This window comes from Acomys russatus, chromosome 26 (genome assembly GCF_903995435.1).
Source record: "Acomys russatus chromosome 26, mAcoRus1.1, whole genome shotgun sequence".
Taxonomy (NCBI): domain Eukaryota; kingdom Metazoa; phylum Chordata; class Mammalia; order Rodentia; family Muridae; genus Acomys; species Acomys russatus.
This window is the reverse complement of record NC_067162.1, coordinates 2,699,458-2,719,831: the sequence shown is the minus strand read 5'-3', so window position 1 is coordinate 2,719,831 and position 20,374 is coordinate 2,699,458. Positions and strand designations below refer to the sequence as shown.

At 38.6% G+C, this 20,374-nt stretch overlaps 1 protein-coding gene across 1 annotated transcript in view; it reads right to left on the bottom strand.

Annotated features, from left to right (window-relative positions):
- The window catches only part of Iqcm (IQ motif containing M), a 433,038-nt gene that overhangs the window by 174,449 nt on the left and 238,215 nt on the right, over positions 1-20,374 (bottom strand). The window contains exons 10-11 of the mRNA XM_051168995.1: positions 6,948-7,092; positions 1,053-1,187 (exon numbers count right to left, since the gene is read on the bottom strand). Coding sequence (XP_051024952.1) covers positions 1,053-1,187; positions 6,948-7,092 — 280 coding nt within the window. The remainder of the gene's footprint in view (positions 1-1,052; positions 1,188-6,947; positions 7,093-20,374) is intronic.

Below are 20,374 nucleotides of genomic sequence, written 5' to 3'. Positions count from 1 at the left end.
GAGGAAGAGGATGAGGTAGTCCTGATGAGACTTGATAGCGTCAGTTGGTAGGGGAGAAAGGCTTCTCCTTTCTAAGGACAAGGGTAGGGCCATGGGTGGGGGGGGAGAGGGAGAGTGGGATCAGAAGGAGACAAGGAAGTGAACTGAGATCAAGATGTAAAATGAATAAATTTTTAAAAATCATTTAAAAATTTAAAAGTGCTTACGCCTTTGATGCTGACTGTGTTCATCAAGAACAAACCTAACTATCCAACAGAAAGATTTTAGCAGCAATTTTTTAAAATTTGTAGATAAATATGTTCTGCATAATTTCCAGAAATACATCACTGAAATATGTTCTTGTGCACCACACCCTATGGTGGAATTCTGTCCTGTTATCTCCTTCCCTTGCTCCCCTTTCATCGGGTGTTTGAGTTCTCTAAAACCAGGAGTCAAAGCCGGGCGTGGTGGCGCACGCCTTTAATCCCAGCACTCGGGAGGCAGAGGCAGGCGGATCGCTGTGAGTTCGAGACCAGCCTGGTCTACAAAGTGAGTCCAGGATGGCCAAGGCTACACAGAGAAACCCTGTCTCGAAAAACCAAAAACAAAAAACAAAGTAAAACCAGGAGTCAAGATAATTCCTTTTACATTGCTTTTCTAAGATATCCGTCACATCAGCTGAAAAAGTAATTAACATACTTAGCTAGCTGTAACTTATTGTTATATCAAAATGCATATTTTAAAATAAAAGCTGAAATCATCTTCTCTACACTTGCCAATTAAAACACAACTTTAATTTATTTTAACCTGCCTTTCTTCATATGGATTAAGTTCTGATACAAGCAGTTTTTGAGGAAAAGTATTTTAACGTGTAGTAGACAGGGCACGGGGGAGTGGGCTCAACATAAAATTCATAAGTTCATGAAAATGTCCTTATTTAATAAAATGCAACATAAAGTGAGTATACACAGCTAAACAGTAAATAAAACAAGAGAGGTAAACAAAGGACCAACGAGGAAAAGCAAGGGCAGAAGAACGGGGAGCAGGGCGCGGAGTGAGAGGGCAGCACTTACGTCTGTGGAACAGGTCCCAGTACTCATCGATCTGGCTCTGCATGGGGAAATGGCCACAGTCATTGAAGTACCTGAGCAGCTCACTTCTCTCTAATCCCTGCCAGTCTTCTCTCTTGGCAAACATGATTTCATAGACTAAAAGACAAAGTGGTAAAATAATGTAGATTCTTTTACAAACAATGTGCCAGCGACAAGACACCTAAAAAGTTCCTCTGTACTGCAGTTAACCATAACCCAGTTACAGATAACATGTGGACTAGCCGTTGGAATTACAAAAGCCTGTGTCAGTCTTCTGGCTAGGGGCATGAGGCAGGTCTTCTCTTCCTCACCCATTTCCTCAGCATGAATTTCCACAGAATGAATTCAGTGTGGCTCCCCATGGAACACAGGACAGAGGTGGTGGCTCTATCTCTTTCATGGCTAGTGGTCACAGACCTTACACATTTCAAACACCCAAACCACATCATTACCTATAACACAGGATATTTTATTTTTACTAAGATGTGTTCACTGTACACATTAATGGAGCTCAGTGTGATAATCACTGCATGTATCCAGCACTCAACAATCAAATCCTACTACCAATCAAATACCAACTACTAAGAGTCAGTTAATTTTTATGTCTAATTTTAAAACATATACATGTTTTAAAGCATATGTGTGTATGCATGTATGTAGATAGGTACATATGTATATATTAGAGGACATTTGGTATTTGTCTTTCTGTGTATGGCTTGTTTGGCTTAGTATGACATCCCCAACCCACTCATAATTTATAAATGGAAGTATTTAAATCTTCTTTATTGCTGACACTTCAGTATGGATATATAAAATGCTTTCTTTGCCCATGCATCTATTGTTAGGCACCTAGGCTGATTTCATGCCTTAACTATTGTGAATAGCATGAAAGTGAACACAGGCATGCTAAGATGTGGGTATCTCTTTGTATGAATGGTGTTACAATGATCACAAGCATGCATCTCTCTGGAGCACTGCTTTTATGTTCTTAGATAAACACTCAGAGTAGCTTAGCTAGGTTTCATGACATTTGTTTTGCTTTCTTTCTTTAAAAAAAAAAAAAGCACTAGTATCTAAATTTAGGGTACCATGCATACAAAGCAAGTGCTCCAAGGCTGCTGTATCACCACTACAGCGCTTTTTATTTTTATTTTGAGATAGGAGGTCACAAAGTTGCTTAGGCTGGTCTTGAACTCGTGAACCTCTTGCTATAACCATTATAGGTCTGAACATCAGATTAGCCTGTTTTTTATTTTTATCTTCTTTTATAACATTTTTTAATCTTTGTACTGTTCTTTATAATGGATCTGCTAATGTATACTCCCACAAACATTACATTAAGTCCTCTTTTGTACACATTTAACACCAGCAAGGACAGGAATCCCAAGTTTCTGACTCCAGATGACTCATGTCAATAATCATCATTACTTCCTCTAAATTTCTCACTTCTTTTCACCTTCCAATTCATACTCCAACCAATTGGATTTCAACTATGCTTTGGATTTCTGATTCAGAAATAGAATTGGAGCAATGTCTACATTTTGCTCACTGACTTCACAGAGAGAGGGGGAGAAAGAAATGACTGAATGGCTATACCAGATCTTCAAAGCCAAAAGAAACACATACAAATTAATATTTGATATAGGTGTGTGCTTTTCTCACTTTTCAAATCTTCAACGTAAAGCTGATGCATTCAGAGCCTATTCACATCTTATAGAGAGGAACTCGGTCATCTGACATGCCAGCATCTGCATTTCATTGCCTCAAAGCTCCCTTCTAACACAGGACTTCAATCTGTTGACATCTGGACAGGAAGCCAGAAGGCTCAGAGACTTAAGTCTCCTGTGCAGTGGACCTCAACCGCTGTCTGGGGTGGCACAGGGGAGCAACTGATGTATGAAAATCTAGTTTTTGAAAAACTTGGCTCCATTATTTTTATGAATTCCCATGATAGTTTTTTTAAACGTCCATCCTGTCTCTGCTGCATTCCTCTATGCCATTAACAGCATTCTCTAATATTTACTTCCAAAGAGGACAGTTGTACTTAAATTCTTTTCTCAGGATTTGATTCTGGAGAAACCTAAAATTAAAACACAAAGAATGTGCTTTTGTTCTTTAGTTAAACACTTCCTTATAAAAATTCATGTACCTTTATTAATTTTCCTTCAATTACCTTTGATGTCTTTCATATTCACATCATAGCTCTGTGTCTATGCAGTGAAGAGGGTACAATACAAACCTTCAGCAGCTCACTAGCGGAATAATGAACTAAGCTACTTAGCCAGTTTCAGTAAATACCTAACTGAAAATATGAAAATTAATGCAATCTGAAATTATTGAAATATATAAAAATGGTGCACAAATATCAAACACTTAGCTGTCATTGTATAAAAAAGGAGAATTCCATAAGAAACATGGAAAAAAAACCACATTGTAAGTTATGTGGACTCAGCATAACGTAAGTGAATGCTATTCATAATTCTTTTTAATATATTTTATTAATTTGTTCATATTATATCTCAATTGTTATCCTATCCCTTGTATCCTCCCATTCCTCCCTCCCTCCCACTTTCTCCTTACTCCCCTCCCCTATGACTGTGACTGAGGAGGACCTCCTCCCCCTGTATATGCTCATAGGGTATCAAGTCTCTTCTTGGTAGCCTGCTGTCCTTCCTCTGAGTGCCACCAGGCCTCTCCATCCAGGGGACGTGGTCAAATATGGGGTACCAGAGTTCATGTGAAAGTCAGACCCCACTCTCCACTCAACTGTGGAGAATGTCCTGTCCATTGGCTAGATCTGATTCATAATTCTTTAAATTATTCCTTTAGCTAGTTCTATTCTACTGCTCAGATCCTATGTTGGACAGAGGACCCGCTATCTAACCTCATGCCTGCCTAACCACTGTGATATGTATTCATAAACTGCACCATGGTTCTCAATGTGCCATCTACCATTACCTTCCCAACTTGACTAGGAATCAAACCAAAAAAAGAACATACAAGCTATACACAGATTTTTAAAAGACTTTTCCTCAATGACTTTATCAGCTAGAAACCACAGAATGCAGTCTGGAAAAACATGTGAATGGGGTATGCATGTGACTATCATGTGTGCTTCTAAGCTTCAAAATAATAATAATTCAAGCTACAAAAATGTGAAATCTTTAGTTACAAATCAAGAGGAAAATTGGGGGGAAGACTGGGTTAAAACTAAAAAAATTAAATAAGTTACTCTGAAACTAAAAATAAAAAGGATAATGACAGAATTGGGGGTATAAAAACAAGACTAGGTAAAAACAACAGGAACATTTTGAAAATACATGTGATTGGGAATTCTGTGGCTGAGTACTAAAACAGTCTTTTATTGTGCCTCCTAGGGATAACCACAGAAGTACTATTACTATTGGTGTTCTGGATAAAGAATAGAAGAGTTATGTGGCCTGAATCATGGTGGAAAGAACAAACAAGGCTTTCCCATGAAGCAAGGTGTCTTGACCCACATCAGAGCACACCTGCTGCTAAGTAAGGGTCATTCCTGTCAAAAAGCAATGGTTGCTAGAGAGAGGAAACAGGCTCTATTTGGGGATGCACTGTGGATGCCAATCTAAACATTTTTCAACTTTGTTATTATGGGGGGAAAAGGAGATGAGGAAATACATGGACTGACAGGTACTACTGTGCCTCAGTTGTTAGGCCCCCAGAGAGCCAGCAAAATCCAAAAACTCTTCAGTCTCTCTAAAGATGATAATGAAGTCCTTAAACAAGGAAGGTAAGAAGACCAGGACCAAGACCAATGTCTTCTTCTTCACATGCTCTGCAACACAAATGTTGACTATTCCACTGAGGAAGCAACGAATTAAGAAAAACAAGAGGAAGCTGCAGAATATGCTAAGTTTTTGGACAAGAGAATGGACAAAGGCAAAGAAAAATGCCAGGAACAGATTGCCAAGAGGCACAGACTGGCCTCACTGAGCGCTTCTACTTCTAAGTCTGAATCCAGTCAAAAATAAATCTTTAAGAGTAACAAATAAACAGATTTTGAAAATATACAATAAAATAAATTGGCAGGGAAGATAGTTGGGGCAATAACAAAAAGTCTTAGTACACAATTTGATGAATATTAGAAAATCTGTACTTAAAAGCACAGTGGAATATAAGAAGACTCTAAGGATATCTTCCTGATTTTGTACTAGTCGGGGGAGCACGCATGACTAATAATCTTCAGACCCCGAGTACATGTGGGATCCCTCATCCCTTTCTTCCCTCAAGCTTGTAAATTATGTACCAGCAGCTTTCCTAACTGAAAACAAGTCCTTCTGTCTCTCGCTCTGTCTTCTACTTCCTTTCTCATTTGTAACTTTCCTTCTAGCTGACTTCTTGCTGTACTGTCTGTTTGGGGGAAACCTTGAGAGTTCTACAAGTGCCTAATCCAGCTTTCTGAACATCTGGCTATGGGACTAGATCACCTGAACTGAGTCCACAAGGTATATGTGTAATGGAACTCTGAGTGGTCTCTCTGTGTCTCTTTCTCTATTTGACATCTTCTTCCTTTAATCTCTAACAACAGAAATGGAACAAGTCTGACTCATTTTAAGATATACTTTGGTGTGTAACCTTAATAAGAACTGTCTTTTGAACAAATGATTTTGCAATTCCAATACACTAGGTACACGCTAGATAGTGAATGGTCATTGGGAGGCATAGGCTCCTTCTTCATGGAGCTTTTATGAATGTGAAGTTCCAAATATAAAATAAACATTTCATAACTAGCTGAAACTACCAAAATATAACACAGTGATCCTCATAAACCATAAAATGATTCCAACTAAGTATAATTTACTGGCATCATTCATTTTAATTCTTGAGGAGAATGGTTTAGTAATATATACTACTCAAATGACATTCAACTGATCAAATATAAACAGAAAGCCAGTGTCCTTGTTAAATTTGTGTCTTTATTTTTATGGCGAGAACGCCTAACAACTCTATGTAATCTGTGGCTTAATCTTCTCATTGTGCATTTACATTTACCTAGTATTACAATTTAATACTCATTTCATGGGTAACCAACCCTACCCCAATGATCAGAGAGCCTCCCCTGTAACTCTCAAGGCCTCCAATCCATCCACAGCCACTTCAAAGTTTCTGATTCATGTGTCAGGTTAAATTAATGCGTTTGAAATCTCTTAGAAATTTGATTTTTTAAAAAAGTGTATAAGGCCAGATATTTCACTTGGTAGACTATTTGCCTAGCATGCATAAAATTCTGGGTTCTCCAACACTACATAAAAATAGGCATGGTGATATATACCTGTAACCCTAGCACTTGGGAGGTAGAGGGATGAAGTGGTGGAGTTCCTTGTCATTCTTAGCTGCATAGGGGGTTCAAAGTTAGCCTTGTCAAATAAGATCCTGTCTCAACACATAGATAGACAGATAGATAAACAGATAGATAGATAGATAGATAGATAGACAGATAAACAGATAGATGATAGACAGAAATCAGTCTAAGAAACAAGGCTGGTCTGTTTTTCTTCTTCACAAAATAGTAGACTCATTTCCCTTATTTTCTGATCCTTAAGTCTCTAGAGTGGCTCATATTTATATTCTCTGTGGAACATGACTCTTTATCTGCATTTCCAACACTTTCCCTTTAAATTTCCTTTTACACTTTGTGTAAAAAAAAAAAGCCAAATGGGATTCTATTGTTTATAAACAGAAAATCTAATGAATAAATCCAAGTACATACCCTTAAAATGCAAACAGAAATATAAAATATAGCATCCTTTCCATTGCTGAGAGTAGATATACAGGTGTTTTCATTGGCTAAAAGTTTTCTAAACCTAGTACCAAAGAAGAAGTGACTGCAATACTTACATTTTTTCCTATCCATCCATTCTTCTACCTCTCCAAAGTCTATAATCTGTCTTGTCCTCCAAAGACCAAGTCGATGTCTAACACGGTGGATTAAGCACTGATACATGTTTACAACTGCTTTAAAATTTGGCCCATGATACAAAGCCTATGAAAGGTAAAAAGAGGTCATTAATGCTCTTCATATATTTCCGTTATTTATACCCATTTGGGTACCCAGAGTGGACAGCTTAGGTAAAAGCTATTCTTGAAAGTCTTCTGTACAGAAATATGTGCCCCACCACTGTCCTCTGTGCACTGACAGCCACTCTCATCACCATATGTTATTTGCTGGTTAGATTTTGTTGTTGTTGTTGTTGTTGTTGTTTTGACACAAGCTAAGTTTGTTTAAGAAGAGAAAACCCCAAATTGAGAAAATGCAACCATTACATTGCCTGTAGGCAACTCTTTGGCAACGTTTTCTTGATTAACTATTATACAGAAAAGCTCAGTCTACAAGGGATGCTACCAACCCTTGTGCAAGTGGTTCTGGCAAGAGGAAAAAACCATGGAGAGAAAATCTGTAATCATTACTCCAGATCTTCTGCTTCGGTTCCTGAAGCAGTCCCTCCCCCGCTTTCTTTCAGTGATCCAGAAGAATCATTCTGTGTAAACAAAATAATGCCTCCCCCACAAGCTGCCTTTGGTCCTGGTATTTTATCACAGTAGAGGAAAACAAACAAGGTCATCTTTCCCGATGTAACTGACTGTACTCTTCTAAACTGTGAGCCAAGGTAAGCCTTCTGCTTTACATTGCTTTTTGTCAAGTATTTGGTAATACTGAAAAGAGTAACTAATACAGAACATATGATAAAATGCAGATTAAATGCTCTAACATTATAATGCAAAAGTTACCATAAATTATTGGTTGAGGTTTTGCAATTCTAATTAATTTAATGAGCAAATCAACACTATCTTCCAGGATGCATTTCTGTCTGTCTTTTGCTTGATTCTGTCATGTATTTTCTTTTAGTACAATGACATGTATTGGGATGCATTTCCTCTAATTATTAGCAGGAGCAGACCTTTCCTGTTTACTACCTATTTTTCCCTTTCCAGCTGTGAAGTGTGAGTTACTGTCTGCTTGCTTTCTTACCATTCTCTGTGCAGCTCAGGACTTTGTCAGAGGACTTTGAAGGCTGGGGTGTTTTCTTAGCCCTAGTATCTATCTCATTGAATGTTTTTGTGTTGGATTTCCTTAACTTTTAGAAAATAATGTTACAGGCCCCAGGAGGAAATGTCTTTACCCTGTCTGCTGATCTAACCCTGTCTAAGCACTGACATACGGCAATTTCTAAGAGAGTCTTTATTCCAAAGCCTCATAGAGAAAGAAGGGAAACATACTCAAAAGACTACATCCATGAAATAAAATTTAAAAGAACAAAATGAAATAAAATAGAATATACTAAATGCCTGCCTTAAGTTCATACTCATAAGTACACACTTACATATTTGAGTAACAAAGATTAAAAAAAAAAGACACCAGTTGTGATTCTGTTATCCATTTCTCCATCAAGTAAAAAGTGACTGACACCCTTAGTCATGACAATATAAAGAAGACACTTTCTCTTTTCTTGATTTGGTACTTTCCTCATAACTGTGTATTAGGTTATTGTCCTTCTAGTAAAATGCAATTTCTCAAGAATAGGAATCTAAAATGTCTATTAAAGTGTCTTCAAGGTCCAGAACATTCCTGTGACTTACTTGGACCTTAGTGCATGTTTTCTTAATAACTATGTAGAAATATATAATGGCCCACTGAGTTCAGGGTTTTTTTCTAAAATATTCTGAAGTAGTCTTTTAGCATGCTTTCTGTATATCTTGCTCATTCCCATAAATTTTAGAGTCATTATTTTTTATGGTAACTAGAGTTATGAGAACAGATGTCATTGTTCCAGGAAACTATGTATAGTAAAGAAGGAATCATGTACAAGAAAGATTGACATACATCCCAGTCAAAGGGAAATAGATCTATTCCATAAACATTGCAGCAATAGCCATGAATGTAAAAAAGTAAGAGTATGCTCGATCATAGAAATTCAAAGAAAGAGGTTAGTCTAGATCACTAGAATGTAATGTTTCTAGGAGAGACTATAACAGAGGTTCTGGCCTTAGTACAGATAAATTTGTGGAGTAGTCTGAAGAACAATCAAGTTCTATGTTAATGTGAAAGTTTATTTTAAATATATTATATATTTAAATATATTTTAATTAGCATATCACTTCCCTCCATTATCATGTCCCCTCCCTCCAACCCATTCCATGCCCCCTCACTTCCTCTCAAATTGATGAAATGGATAACTGGTGTTTTCCTGCCTTTGTTACTTATTTAAATGTGTGCTTCTGTGTATGAACTTAAGGCATATACATATATATTGGATTAGCTTTGTTGTTTCTATGCATATGATTTCAAGTCTGAATATTTTGAAACAATTAAGTACTTTAAAAGGCATAAGGACAGCTTCCAGAATGAGAGTGTTTCATATAGGGTACAACAGAACAGATGTCTGACACAGAGGTAAGGAGCAGCAATGTGGCTGAAGCAAGGGAACCGTGCTCACTAGGAGAAATGCTTTCTTAGAGACAGAACAAGAATAATTAACAAAATAAGTAACCCTTTTGGGGAGGTACTTTGAAAAGGAATTTAAGATCAAAAGATGGATATTTCAACTTTTTCTACAGCCCGAGTTCCCTTCTGAGCTCTAGATTCACATTCCCAGTGGCCTTCTAGCTATATCAAAGATTTCTCACAGGACTCTCTGCAGAAATCTCTATTCTACTTCATTTTCTTCCCTCCCTACTCCCTTACCTGAAGATCGCAAAAATTCTGTATTGCTCAAGTATCTCCCAGAATACTCGGGGCATAGAAGTGGTGACCTACTGCCTACTCCCTTAATATTTTCTTCATCAAGTCAACCCCAAGTCAACTGACATTCTCTGTATCTGAAGAACAATAAAGTTCTTTTTTAATGTGAAAGTTTATTTTAAATCTATTTTAATTAACATATAATTATATCACTGTCCCCCTCCATTATCACGTCTCCTAGCTCCAATCCATTCCATGCCCCCTCACTTCTTCTCAACTTAATAATATCTTTTTTTATTGTTATTATTATTCAATAGATATATCTACTGACATTTCTCCATGCCTCAAACTGTCATCACTATGCACCAGGCTACTGAAAAAGCATACTAAGCCATCTTACTCTCTTTTGTCACCCTCTGCCCCCAATACACAATCAGAACAGCCCATGTTCTATCTAAAATCCCTTGTCATTGATCCATTTAATTTCATAAATTACATACAAGTATATGTTATAAGCTTTTGTTCATAATATGGTTTTCAACATAACTTTTAAGAAGTCTCTTATATGTATCTTTTCTTTACCTATCTCCAATCCCACTGCTCTTGCAAGACCCCACCTACCTGCCCCATAAATGGTCCATTTCATCCAACACCACTCTGTAGTCTTTCCTGGTGCCTCTGTGACTCCACAGCCATATGAAAAAATAGAACTCTCTACATCTCAATATACTGGCACTGACTAACCCCTACACCATACATAGCATTTTGAGTTAAATGACTGGCCTTGTTAAATTAAGTATTCACACAGTACCTAAGAGGTTTTTTTTTTTAATTATCTGTACTTCTAACTGGGAAGGGCACTCTATGAAATCATATACCAGGAAATTGAACCCAGTATTTAGTGATTATTATCACGTTAAAAAATATTCATTGTTGAACTGATGCAATTCTATTTCAGTTTTAAAAACATTAAATAAAATGGGCTATATTGTTAAATAAATGATACTTCTCCAGGTACTTCAGAAGCAAATATTTATACAGCAAATATATTCTATATGAAGTCAACATGGGAGCCTTGAATAGACTGAGTAGACTTTGTTGTTGCTATGGATTTTAATGCATGACAATGAGAGACAAAAATATTCTAGCAAAATTTCAAAGGATTTTATAAGCTCCGATTTATTAAATAGTGTTGCCCTAGTATGGTACATTGCTATAGTGACTTTAAAACTTGGATCTTTAAAATAGTTTGAATCCTTAATCTAGCCCTAAAATTTTGATCAACATAGCCTAAGATATAAAATTATTTAACTTAAACTGTAAGTGAGAGATCCAAGATGGCGGGGTCGATCACATATCATGGTTGATCAGCAGGATGGCCACGACTGTGCAGCAGCCTAAAGACCAAACTAAGAGCTACAAAACACCAATGCTACTGATTACCAGGTGAGAGGGGTCCACACTGTGTGTATCACAAATGAGTCTGATCACCGGCCACCCAGATAACCCATAGAAAAGTCCCTGGGGACAACCCACATTAGCTGCCATCTTGAGAAGGACTGTGAGACACTTGTGGAGCTTTGAGAGCAGATCTATCTTTGCCTGCCTGCTACTTACTGGCTTGGCTCATCTGGTACACAGAACAGACAGGCAGAACTGAGTCCTGAGCAGGCCACAATCCACATCAGCTGCCATCTTGAGAAAGACCGTGGGCACCCAAACAGCTTTAGGCTCAGATCTCTCTCTGTCCTGCTACAGGTTGCTGGCCTGGCCCATCTAGGACACAGAGAAGATAGGCAGAGCTGAGTACTGCACTGGCCATAATCCACATCAGCTGCCATCCCAAGAAAGGCTGTACCTGAGCAGCTTTGGGCTCCGATATCTTTCCACCTGCCAACTATTTACTAACTACCTGGCCATCTGGGACACAGAACAGATAGGCAGAGCACTGCAATCTCAAGAAGGGCTGTAGGGTACATAAACAGCTTCAGGTTGAATCTCTCTTAGCTCACCAGCTACTTACTTGCCTGGCCCAGCTGAGACGTAGTGCAGATAGGAAGAGTCCTGTCATCTGGAGAAAGACTGTGGAACACCCAAGTAGCTCTGTCTCTGTCTCTGTCTCTGTCTCTCTCTCTCTCTGCTTATCCACAGCTTCCTAGCCTGTCCTATCTGGGACACAGAGCAGATAGGAAGAGCTGAGTCTGCTTGAGACAAAGGCCATACTTGTTACCATCTCTAGAAGGCCTGTGGGACACCAAAATAGCTTTGGGCTCAGATATCTCACAGGCCCTCAACTGCTTACCAGCCTAGCACATCTGGAAAAAGGAGCACATAGGCAGATCCCTGTCATCTTGAATTGGAATGTAGATGGCCTGAGAAGCTTTGGGCTTGGAACTCTCTCAGCCTGCTCCCCTCCTGCCTGACCTAACTGGAATACAGACAGGGAACACAGGAGAGCTGAGCTGTGTGCAATCACCAACATCTACTGCCCACCATCCTGAGGAGGCCTCTGGGGATCCCCAGCAAACAACCTTCAGCTTGGAGTTGTTGTTGCTTGCTCCCAACATGCCTGGCCCACATAATGACCTCATTGGAGGAGCTTCTAGGCCTACTAACACCAGAGACAACCAAACTTCTAAAGGCTAGCTCAAGAAGACAAGCAACAAAACTTAGAGTCATATAATACCACCAGAAGAAATCAGTGATCCTACCACAGGATGCCCTGGAGAGATGAACACCCATGAAGTACAAAAAAAAGACTTTAAATCTGAGGTTATGAAAATGACAGAAGAAATGAAGGAGGAAAATAAGTCACTCAAAGAAATACAGGAAAATACACTCAAACAGATGAAGGAATTGAATAAATCTTATAAAGAATTAAAAGAAAATGCATCCAAGCAGATGAAGGAATTGAATAAATGCTATAAAGAATTAACAGAAAATTCAATCAAATGGGAGAAATGAATAAAACTATTCAAGACCTAATAAGGAAATTAGAAGCAACAAAGAAAACACAATCTGAGGCAACCTTAGAGTTAGAAAAATAGGGAGGAAAATGGAAATCATAAACACAATCAATACCAACAGAATTCAAGAGATGGAAGAGAAAATCTCCAATGTTGAAGATATGTTCTAAGTTATCCATACATCAGTCAAAGAAAACATTAAAACTAAAAAGTTCTTGGTACAAAATACCCAAGAACTCTGTGATACTATAAAAAGACCAAATCTAAGAATAATAATAGGAATAGAAAAAGGAAAAGATGCTAGGCTCCAAGGCCCAGAAAACATTTTCAGCATAGAAAGAAACCTTCAATCATAGAAAAATACTTCTCCAACCTAGAGAAAGAAATACCCATAAACATAAAAGAAGCCTGTAGAACTCCAAATAATTGGGCCAGAAAAAAGCCTTCTGCCCCATAATAATCAAAATATTAAATGTACAGAACAAAGAAAGAATATGAAGAGTTACAGAGAAAAAGGCCAAGTCACATATAAAGGCAAAAACCATCAGAATTACACCTAAGTTCTCAACAGAGAATATGAAAGCAAGAAGGGCATAGACAGATGTCATGCAAACATTAAAAGACCGCAGATTTCAACCTAGACTACTATACCAAGGAAAGTTTTCAATCACCATAGATGGATAAAACAAGATATTCAGTGACAAAACCAAGTTTTAAAAGTACCTGATCACAAATCCAGCCCTTCAGAAGGTACTGGAAGGAAAACTTTCTCCCAAGGAGGCTGACTACACCCAGGAAAACACAGGAAATAAATAACCTCACATCCCCACCACCAACATCAAAATAAAAGGAACTAACAACCACTGGTTATTAATATCTATCAACATCAATGGCCTCAACTACCTACTAATAAGAACCAGGCTGACAAAATGGACAAGAAAATAGGACCCATCATTCTGTTGTATACAAGAAACAGACTTCAACATTGCCTCAGAGTAAAGGGCTAGAAAACTGTATTCCAAGCAAACAGACCCAAGAAGCAAGGTGGAGTAGCCATTCTAGTATCTAACAAAATAGACTTTCAACAAAAACTAATCAAAAGAGATGGGGAAGGACTCTTCATATTCATCAAAGGAAAAATACACTAAGATGATGTCTCAACTCTGAACATCTATGCCCCAATAAAGGAGCACCCACATTCTTAAAGAAGCATTAGTAAAGCTTAAATCACACATTGAATCCCCACACACTAATAATGGGAGAATTCAACACCCCACTCTCATCACTAGACAAATCACCAAGATAGAAACTAATGGGAGAAACAAAGAAAATAACAGACATCATGAAGCAAATGGACCTAACTGATATCTGGAGAACATTTCACCCAAATGTAAAGAGAATACAGATCCTTCTCAACACCTCATGGAACCTTCTCCAAAACTGACCATCAACTTGGTCACAAAGCAAACCTCAACAGATATAGGAAAATTGAAATAATCCCTTGCATTTTATCAGACCACCATGGGTTAAAGCTGGAGCACAACAACACCAGAAACAAACAAAACCTACAGACTTATGGAAACCGAGCCTCTCCCTAATCAATGACATCTGGATAAAGCACAAAACAAAAAGAGAAATTAGAAGCATCCTAGAACTCAATGAAATAGAAGGCCCAACATACCCAAACTTATGGGACACAATGAAAGCAGTGCTAAGAGGAAACTTCATAGCACTAAGTAGATTTATAAGAAAATGGAGAGGTCCCGTACTAGCAACTTAACAGCACACCTGAAAACTCTAGAACAAAAAGAACCAGACACATCCAAGAAGAAAAGATGGCTGGAAATCATCAAACTCAGGGCTGGAATCAATAAATTAGTAAAAAAAAAAAAAAAAAAAAAAAAAAAAAAAAAGAAAGAAAGAAAGAAAGAAAGAAAGAAAACAATTCAAAGAATCAATAAAATCAAAAGCTGATTCTTTGAGAAAGTCAACTAGATAGACAAACCTTTAGCCAAACTAACTAAAAAACAGAGGAAGAGTACTCAAATCACCAAAATCAGAAATGAGAAGAGAGACATAAAAACAGACACTGAAGAAACGCAAAGAATCATTAAGGCTTAACTCAAAAGCCTATATGCCACAAAGTTTGAAAACCTAAATGAAATGGAAAGTTTTCTTGATAGCTAATGAACTACAAAAAATTGAATCAAGATCAAGCAAACAAATTGAATAATCCCATATCTCCTAAGGAAATAGAGGCAGCTTTCAAAAATCTTCCAACCAAAAAAAGACCAGAACAAGATGGATTCAGTACAGCACTCAACCAGACCTTCAGAGAAAAGATAATACCAATTCTGCTCAAACTATTCAACAAAATAGAGTCAGAAGGAACTTTGTCAAATTCATTCTATGAGGAAACAGTCACCTTGATACCTAGACCACAGAAAGACTCAACAAAGAAAGAGAATTTCCGACCAATTTCTCTGATGGACATTGATGTAAAAATACTCAATAAAATATTTGCAAACCAAATCCAAGAACACATCAAAAATATCATTCACCATGACCAAGTAGGCTTTATCCAAGGCATGCAGGGGTGGTTTAATGTACGAAAATCTATCAATGTACTTCATCATATAAACAAACTCAAAAAATTGCTACATGATCATTTTCTTAGATGCCAAAAAAGCACTTGAAAAAATCCAACACACATTCATGTTAAAAGTCTTGGAGAGAGCACGATAAGATGCACATGCTTAACGTAGTAAAGGCAATATACAGCAAACCTATAGCCAACATGAAACTAAGTGGAGAGAAACTTAAATCAATTCCACTGAAATCAGGGAAAAGACAAGGCTGACCGCTCTCTCCGTATCTCTTCAATATAGTGCTTGAAGTCCTAGCTAGAGCAATAAGACAACTAAAGGAGATCAAGGTGATACAAATTGGAAAGGAAGAAGTCAAACTATCATTATTTACAGATGATATAATAGTATATATGAGTTACCCAAAAAATCCTATCAAGGAACTCCTAGAGCTGATAAACACCTTCAGCAAAGTATCTGGATCCAAAATCAACTCAAAAAAAATCAGTAACCCTCCTGTATACAAATGACAATCAGGCAGAAAAGAATTTATGGAACCCACACCCTTCACAATAGACAAAAATAATATAAAGTATCATGGTGTAACTCTAACCAAGAAAGTAAAAGACTTGTATGAAAAAAACTTCAAATCTCTGAAGAAAGAAAGAAAAAGACTTAAGAAAATTAAAAGACCTCCAATACTTGTGGATTGGGAGACATCTTACCAAAGCAATCTACAGATTCAATGGAATTGCCATCAAAATACCTGTGCAATTCATTACCAACCTTGACAGATCAATTCTCAACTTCATATGGAAAAACAAAAACCCAGAATAGTTTAAAAATCCTTTACAATAAAAGATCTTCTTGGAGGAATCTCCATCCCAGATCTCAAGTTGTCCTATAGAGCAACAGTAATAAAAATAGCATGGTACTATCATAGAAATAAGCTGATTGATCAGTGAAATCAAATCAAAGACACAGAAATAAACCCGCACACTACGGACACTTGACTTTTGACAAAGAAACTAAATCCATACAATGGAAAAAAGATAGCATCTTCAACAAATGATGCTGGTCTAACTGGATGGCTACATGAAGAAAAATGTAAATGTCTGTCTCCATAAGGAGATTCTCTGATACTCATCATCTTCTTTGAGGTAGGCTGGATGTGGCCAGGAGTTAACCTGTCTCAATGTCTATGAATCGTTAAAATAATAAAAATATCTTTAAGTGCAATATTCTCTATGTCTCTGAGGTTTTTGGAAAACATATAATTATTTTACCTTTCTATAGAATAATATCTATCTCTTATACCTAGGATGTATATTCTTGTGATAAAATAGACTAGTAATTAATATGACCATGACCAATAATGATTAACTTGTATAACTTATCCTACACATACTGAAATATAACATTCAAAGTATTGGAAGTAAACCTTGTATTGTAATTCAGTTGTATGGGTACAGTACCCATACAGCTTCAAATGCAACAAACAAGCCACTGGGGGAAATGTCCTTGTTTCTACCACAGACAGAATTCTGCTAAAAGTGGGTAACCTTGGATGCAGACAGAGTCAACAGCCAAATTCTTCCAACATAAGGTAAGCAAGTCCTCAATAGTTCCTGCCTCACAAATATGTTTGTCAGATATATTGAGCCAAAAAGCTGAAGATGATATTCCATTATAGTTTTAGGTGACTGTTCAAGCAAACTTTCTCTGTCATCTTCTCATTTTGGGAGCTGCTAACCTGCATTTCCTGTGTACTCAGGTAATTAATTTTATTCCTTCTCAAGTCTCTGATGGAGTTGAACACCAAGTACTTTAGTTTTGCAATTGAGCTTAGTTGTTTTGGGGTTAAGATGTTTTTAGGTCTGGATAGAGGTTTTAAGTTGATAATGATGAGATATGATAGATATTGATTTACATTCAGAATTTTAGATGCACCAAGATAGGGAAGATGTTTTCTTCAAAGCTGCCAAATACAAATAGCCAAAATACTATGAATAGGGGATTCCAAGATGGCGCCGACCAATAAGCCACGTACCTGATCTACTCAGAGGAGACCAGAGACATAAGTGAAGCAACAGATTGCTGGACTTTGAGAATTGTAGGTGAGTGGGGCCCCAAAGGCCGCAGACCAAACAGCGGGCCTACCCCCCTGGGTCAAGCAACATCCCGGAGGTGCTAAACGCACTCCCCAAACTCCAAAATGGAATCCACATGCAAACTGCAGCCTGTATATAAAGCACAGACTCGCTGTTTGGGGAGGGGATTTTCCAGAGTCCCCAGCCAGAGGAGTCTCAGTGAATCTGTCCTAGGATTCCTCCTTCCACACCACCCCAAACTGCAGAGGTCACCCGCCTAGGCCGAGTGGAAACACAGGCGGAGGGACCCAACAGAGACACCTAAAGTGGGACTGCAGCTGGCTGGCCATCCAGGGCCCAACCTAACACCAATCACAGCGGACTGAGCCTGCAAACAGCGGTAGTGAGAAATCAGCTTGGACTGCTTCCACAGCCCTATAGGGAGACGTGGGTCTTGCCTAGAGAGATAGCTGAACATCTTAGCCCTGCAGGAAGACCTGGTTCCGCGGGCTTCCGCCAGGGCTCTGCAACCCTATTGTTCCTACCCAGCCACAAGGCACTGGCCCTGCACTCCCTGCTTCCCCAACGAGAGAGCCCAGCTGGGGATCCTGGCCCGAGCAAGGCAGGCACTATCACATTATCGGGAGACGAGACATGGATGAGTCGTGTTTGCAGTGTCTAATTGCTGACCTAGAGCGTGAGTGGAACAACATAGCCTGGCGGGAAGATCTGGTTTCGCGGGCGACCGCCAGAGCTCTGCAACCCTAGTCTCACTAACCTCCCAGCTGCAAGGCTCTGGCCCTTCACTCCCGGAACGAGAGAGCCTAGCTCGGGCTCCGGGCCCTGAGAAAGGCAGGCACATTCACATTATCAGGAGATGAGATGTGGGAGACATGGGTGGGTCATGTTTGCAGTGTCTAATTGCTGACCTAGAGCGTGAGTGGAGCGACATAGCCTGGCAGGAAGATCTGGTTCCGTGGGCGACCGCTAGAGCTCTGCAACCCTCGTCTCACTAACCTCCCAGCTGCAAGGCTCTGGCCCTGCACTCCCCAAACTAGAAAGCCTAGCTGGGGCTCCTGGCCACAACAAGGCAGGTACTTTCACATTATAGGGAGACGAAACGTGGGTTTTGCTTGCAGTGTCTAATTGCTGACCAAGAGCGACCTTGGTCCCTCCAGGAATATAGTTCTGGGAGAGGTTGGACACCGCTACAGGATATAGAGACAGAGATAAAAGACAGCTGCACCTCCAGATGATCTGAACTACCTGGGGTGTTGACTACAAAGTCACAGGAAGGACAGGCAGCTGGGATCAACTTACACAACCAGAACGTTTGTGTACGGACCTTATTCTAGGTCCCGAAACTGCCAATCTGAATTACAGCAGTAAAGTCCAAACAGATATCTACTCTGGCTGACTCAGCCTGGAGCCAACAGTACAGAGGAAAATCACCAGGAGTGAAACTGGATCACCTACCTGTTCCACGGAAATACTCCCTGATCCCCACAGGCAAGAGCACCTGACCTATAATCAGTCATCAATTAACCACTCTCAACCAGCGAAGGTCACTACAAAATACCTTCCAACATCAGAGCCATCAAAATGACAAGAGGACAGCGAAAGAACACTAACAAAAACCAAAACAGTTTGGCATCTCCAGATCCCAACATTCCCAATGAAAACAACCTAGAGAATCTAACAGCAATGGATACGCAATAAAATGACCTTAAGTCCTTAGTAAAGAAGATGATAATGGAATAAACAAATAAAATCTGTAAACAAATGCAGGAGGAGGCAAACAAGAGGGCTGAAGAGTTAAAAAAAAAAAGTCATATAAAGAGGCACTTGAAGAATTTCAGAAAAATATAAATAACCAGGTGATGTAAATCATTAAAACAGTCCAAGACATGAAGATAAAAATGGAAGCTATGATGCAGGAACACACAGAAGAAATACATGATCAAGAGGCATCAAAGAAGAAAGCAAGCATCTCAGAGGTGGCATTATCTAACAGATTGCAAGAAATGGAAGAACGAATATCTGGACTTGAAGATACAATCGCAGAACTAGAAACAACCATTCAGGGAAATGCTAAATCTGAAAAGTTCCTGATACAGAGCATTCAACAATTAAAAGATAACATGAAAAGATGAAACTTGAGAATAATAGGGATAGAGGAAAGAGAAGATAGCCAACTCCACAGCCCAGAAGATATCTTTAATCAAATAATGGAAGAAAATTTCCCCAATTTGAAGAAGGAGATGCATATGTGCATACAAGAGGCCTACAGAACACCAAATAGAATAGACCTGAAAAGAAAAACTTCCCGCCACATAATAATAACAACACAAAATATACAGAACAAGGAAAAAATATTGAAAGTGGCAAGAGAAAAAGGCTGAGTAACATATGAAGGCAAACCTATCAGAATTACTCCTGACTTCTCAGCAGAGACCATGAAAGCCAGAAGAGCCTGGACAGAGGTGCTGCAAACCCTAAGAAAACACAGATACCAGGCAAGACTACTAAATCCAGCAAAATTATCAATAACCATTGACAAAGAAGACAAGTTATTTCATGACAAAAACAAATTCAAACAGGACCTAGCCACAAATCCAGCTTTACAGAAGTTAATAGAAGGAAAACTCCACCCCAACAGGTCAAACTACAACCAAAACTACATAGGAAATAGGTAACTATACCATTGCAAAATCACAACCTCACAAAATCTCGACTGTTACAAATACCAAAAATGAAGAGACTTGCCAATCACTGGTCATTAATATCTCTCAATGTCAATGGTTTCAATTCTCCAATAAAAAGACACAGACTAACGGAGTGGATGCATAAACATGACCCAACATTCTTCTGCATTCAAGAAACACACCTCAACCACAAGGACAGACATTGTCTCAGAGTAAAAGGTTGGGAAAAAATATTCCAA